This window comes from Fukomys damarensis, unplaced genomic scaffold, assembly GCF_012274545.1.
Source record: "Fukomys damarensis isolate Sample0158 unplaced genomic scaffold, DMR_v1.0_HiC HiC_scaffold_34, whole genome shotgun sequence".
Lineage (NCBI taxonomy): Eukaryota > Metazoa > Chordata > Mammalia > Rodentia > Bathyergidae > Fukomys > Fukomys damarensis.
This window is the reverse complement of record NW_022900946.1, coordinates 21,188,038-21,193,261: the sequence shown is the minus strand read 5'-3', so window position 1 is coordinate 21,193,261 and position 5,224 is coordinate 21,188,038. Positions and strand designations below refer to the sequence as shown.

Here is a 5,224-nt window from a genome sequence, read left to right as displayed (position 1 = left end):
GCCCCCGCGTGTGACCCTTTTCCTCTCTGCTGTGTACTTTGCGTCTACCTTCAGAGCGCACATAGCAGCGCCCACGCCCTGGCAAATGTCAAGAGCCCCTTCCTTTACGGGGGGAGGGGAGCGGAGGGGGGACGCAATCTACGTCCTTGCGGGGCTCATTGGGAGGAACAAGACAAAGACGCTGCTGGGGTCTAGGTCCCTTCTTCCACCAGTGATCCCCCTTCTGTTCACGAGTGGGTCATTAGACCAGGCCCCAGGTACTGGTGACTGATCCTACCAACACCTACGGGGGAAGGCAAACCACGTGTCCCTCCCTATCTGCTGAAGCATAGGGGAAGGTGAATCTGCACTGGGAAGCACACTCAGGCTTTAGCCCATTTCCAGCATCAATTTTAACCTTGAACCCTCTCCCTTCCCTCAGCCAAGGGCTTCTGGAGAGTTAGTAGGAACCGTCAGTCATTCCTCAACACTGTGCTCCTCTCTGGGGATGAAGACCCCTCACCTCATGCCTCCTCAAGGAACCCTGCACCTTTTATGTGCCTCTGCATTTCCAGTCATTGGCTCAAGGCTCTGCCATCTTGAATTAAGAATCTCAGTGCACTGGGGGGGTCCCCTCGAGCTCCACCATAAATATCTGGGTCCCTCTACCCTCCTGCTTAGTGGTGGGAATTGGACCCAGGGCCTCATGGTGGACAAGAGCTCCACTGACCTACACCCCTGCCTTTCAACCAGCGTCACTCTGGCTTCTGACTCCCACAATGGCACTGGACCTCAAGCTGTATGGCTCACTGTGCTCTGGTGCCATCTGCCCTTGGAGACCTCCTTTGGCCATGTTGTCATGTCTCCCCTGGGACCATCCAGCAAGGACTGGCCCCTGGTCTGTCACTCCATGTTGACAGTTTACCCTGACCCCTGGATATATCTTGGACCTCAAGTGTGGCTGCTACTTTTTATTCCATTCCTCAATTCTCTCTTTTCTTGGGGGGGTGGTACTGGGGATTGAACTCAGGACCTTTCGCTTGCAAGGCAGGCAGCAGCACCACTGTGCTAAATTCCCAGTCCTCCATCCCCCAGTTCTATGGACTCCTAGATTTATTTTCCTTGATTTCAACCATTGTACCCCCCTTTTGGTACTGGGGATCCATCTCAGGACCTTGCACTTGTGCGGCAGGCAGCAGTACCACTGAGCTAAATCCCTGGCTCATCCAGCCCTTTTTCAGGTTCTATGCTGGGAGGAGAGGTCATACATTCAGGTGAATCCATTCTCCCTCCAAGCTCACTCCTCCATTTCTGGCCCTAGTCCTCACCAAACCTGACCTTTCAAAACATGGTATCACCAGATGTGGTGGCACATGTCTATAATCTCAGCACTTGGGAGGCTGAGGCAGGAGGTTTGCCACAAATTCAAGGCCAGTCTGTGTTACATAGTGAGTGCAAGGCCAGTCTGAACTATGTAGCAAGACTCTGTCCCAAAAAACAAAACTGGGGGCTGGGGGTGGTACCGCACCCCTCCATGCAAGCACAAGGTCCTGAGTTCAATCCCTGGTAGTGAAAGAAGAGAAAAACAAACACATGAATTTCTTAACCTTGTCACTGCCAGTGCACAATACAATCACAGCTCCCCACACTACCCATGTTCTCTGGCCAGGCCACAGGGCTGGCACTGTGCCTAGACTCACGGCTCCTTTTGCTTCCTTACCTCCTGCTCCCCCCTGCAGAACCTCTGGGCAATATTCCTGAACCATCCAGAGTTCCCACCCTGAAGGATGACTCCAGGACCTCCAGCTGAGTTAATTGCTGCTCGGAGGGCTGTTCTAACCCTGGGTGTTGCTCTGGCCAAGGTACACAAATCCCTGTTTCTCTGAGTCAGAGATATTTACCCAGTGTTTGCCAGTGCCTGGTGCCAACGGGTCTTCAAATATTTGGTCGCAGGTGCTAGGATTCTTGGCAAAGTTGCCTGGATATACCCTGGCCCAGCGTGGTGGATGTCCAGGTCCAAGGTGAAGAGGCAGGACCAATTAGCAGCTCGGTAGAGGTCAGGCTTCTCTGCCTGACACTGCCCATGGTACTCATTCCCTATGTCCCCGCTGCATAACCGGTTCTAGGGCACTGGCCTCATCCCAACCCTCACCCGGGCAGGACTAGCCTTGCTCCAAAATAGGTGGACAAGGCTTGGGGCAGTTCCCCACCCGGGCAACGCAATCCACACGTTCTGGCCAGGGGGCGCTGCGAGGCTGCTGTTGCGGGCGTCAGCCTTCGAGTTAAGGACTTCTCTGGCAATGGGAGGGGCCGTGGTGGAGGGGCGGGGTCTGGCGGGGCGGAGCGAAGCCGCCTCACCCTCCGAGGCGGGCGATTACTGCCTCTCCATCCTGTGCTCTTGTTCTACGCGTCCGGGTCTCTAAGGGACTGCAGTCTGAAGGAGGAGGGCCTGAACGAGCCGAGGTGATCTCTTGCAGACATTAGTATCCACTAGGGAGCCAACGGTGTCCGGGACGCACAAGGCTATTACTGAGATTCAGATTCACGGCTCCAACCCCAGAGTTCCCAGGCTTCTGCCCACTGCCACCTCTCAAAGCTCCCACCAATCCAGCCTCCACCTGAGAGGAGGTACTGCAGGAAGGGTGCAGGTCCAATGCCCAGAGAAAAGCCCTCGGCCCGATGGGGGGTGCAAGGGCCACCCCCACCCTAGGGTGCCCTCTGACAGCCAAAGGGAGGCAAAGGCTGAGAGGTGGGTCTCACTAGCTCTCCTTCTGACCCAGGGCACACCACCTCCTCGTTTAGTAAGTTGGCAGGGCTAGGGTGGAGTGAGGAATGAACCAGGCCCCCATGACCTGTCTTGATCTTCCTGCCAGCTGTTGGCCTAGGGTCGAGGTCGCCCCACTCCTCAAAGAACTAGCAAATAAAGTCCATGCTCCCCGCAGCATTACCCTAAGGCCTCACGGGCCCTCTCCCCTATCTCATCCTCGGAGACCCTTGCCACTTTCCTGTCCCCACCTCCAGGCCTTTGTTGGTGGCTTTCTGCTTGCCCCTCTCTCTTCCTCCCATCTCCTCAGCATCCTGGCTGCCTGAGGTCCCCAGAGTGGCAGAAGGAGGAGGCCTGAGAGGATTCAGCCATGAGAATTGTGTGTCACTTTGTGTCCCACTCTGTAGCTTTGGGCTCTTCATGCTTACTCTGTTACCTCTCACTTATTCCTCATACCCGCTGAAAAATGGTAGCCCAGTCTTCTCTGGCTGTTCTTCTTTATTCTGTGCATTTTTACCTACTCTGCCAGGCACAGGCACCCTCTTTCTTTGTTAACCAGATCCTTTGTCATCCTAAAATGTTGTCTTATTACTGATACATTCCTGGTACTTCTTGTTTCCTTTTTTCTTTGGGGACTCCTTCATTACTCTGTGATTGTTTCCTTGCCCCTTGTCCCTGATTCCTTGTCCCTGATTACCCTTCTCTTGGCCTTGTTTTGTCTCTGTCCCATCTTAGGTCACAGGGTGAGTATGGAGCTGAGTCTAGGCTGCAAAAGGCCAGGGAGGGGCCAAGGCTGATATGGAATCTGTCTTACATAAGGATAACAGACCTCCTGGCCCCCTGTCTTAGGAACTCTGACCCCTTTCCCAATCCCTAACCTGGTGGTCTCCCATCCAGCCATCTCTTTCTATTCTAGTGTAGCCATTTAAGAAATGTCCTGGCAGGGCTGGGGATTTAGCTCAGCGGTTCTGCCACCTGCCTTGCAAGTGAAAGGACCTGAGTTCGATCCCTGGTACCAAAAAGAAAGAAAGAAAGAAAGAAATGGCCTGGCAAGTCAAATGGTCTTGGTTGCTGCAGGATGACACCCAAAAGTATATGGTAAAAGTACTGCCCACACCCATCCTCATACTCTGAGGGCAGCAGTACTTAGCTGGGATCAGGGAAGTCAGTCGCAGGTTAGACAGGCAGCCTCTGGACAGATAGACAGACAAATGGAGTTAGCCAGAGAGGATGGCGCCTATGGCAGCATCAACTAGGAATTGCAGAGGAGTTAAGGGTGGGGAGCAGCTATGTAGCTTTTACCTAAGTGGCTTTTAAGGGCAGTCACTGGGGTGTGGGCACCCAAGGGGCCATGGTCCAGAGGCTGCCCAGAGACAGGCCCTGCCTCTGTGTGTGTGTGTGTTGGGGAAGGTTGGGGGAGCTCAGACAAGGGCACTGAAGAGCTGAAAGGGAGAGGCAAAGACTGAGACAAGCTTGCTTCTTTCATCCACATGGGGAACTGTCTAGGCTGGCCATGTCTGAACCCTGGGAGGCAGGTATGTGAAAGTCTGTGGGTTGGGGTGAGCCTGGAACTCACCTGTCTTCTTGTGCCTGAGATGTTCCTCTATAAAGTGTGGTCTCATATCTCTGCGCCCAAGCTGAGCTGGGGAACCTTTCATGTCTTTCTTCCCTCTCCAGCTTCTCACCCGATTATTCAGGTAAACCACACTCCGAGAGGCTTGGGAATGTATGATTATTACTGTTCTGCTGTCAGAAAAGGAACAATCATGCTTGGGAAGGTAGCAAGGCTGGGAAGTAGGGGGGCCAGGCAAGGGGAGAACTGCAAGGTCTTGGTATGTGGGCCAGCTGACCACCCTCTAGAGATCAGGGGCCAAAGACCTAAGCAACGTTCCACCCAGGTCAAGAGAAGTGCACTAAAGACCCTTTTATTTCAACTGGACAAATTCAGGTCCCCAAAGACAAGGAATACGAAGGGCAGGCTGTTCAGGGAACATAAATCCATGCCAGGAGGTTCAGGGATTAACCAGCTTCCATGATCTAGGGAGGGGATGTTGCATCTCACTTTAACCCCCTCCCCACTTTTGCCTCCTGAACTATCGTGGGAGTCTGCTGCCCCGGCCAGGGCAACTCTGGCTGCAGGATGGGATCTAGATTCAGGACAGCAAAGGGGGAACAGGTGGAGGGGATTCTGAGGAGTGGAGAGAGGATTTCTTGAGGATGGAGTGGGCCGTAGTTCTGGTTGTGCCCGCAGGGCCCTGCGTGGCATCCCTCAACCTGGGAACCCTTTCTCTAAGCTGCTCCCCATCTCAGAAGCCTGTCTTAGTGCAGAGCACACAGGTGTTCAATAATGTTCCTGGAATAGAAGGCAAAGGTGCTGGTGCTGGGAGGATGCCCAGAATGTGGAAGAGAGGAGGGTCCCGGTGATCCTGGAGCTGCCCTGGCAGGCAGCCCCCAACCAGCGTGGTTCCCGAGGCTGCGGGG

General features: G+C 54.2%; 1 protein-coding gene across 1 annotated transcript in view; it reads left to right on the top strand.

The window, feature by feature from the left end:
* Nucleotides 1-4,136: 4,136 nt before the first annotated feature.
* Slc9a3r2 (SLC9A3 regulator 2) overlaps nucleotides 4,137-5,224 on the top strand; it is a 12,153-nt gene continuing 11,065 nt past the window's right edge. The window contains exon 1 of the mRNA XM_019206987.2: nucleotides 4,137-4,278. Coding sequence (XP_019062532.2) covers nucleotides 4,234-4,278 — 45 coding nt within the window. The 5' untranslated portion in view covers nucleotides 4,137-4,233. The remainder of the gene's footprint in view (nucleotides 4,279-5,224) is intronic.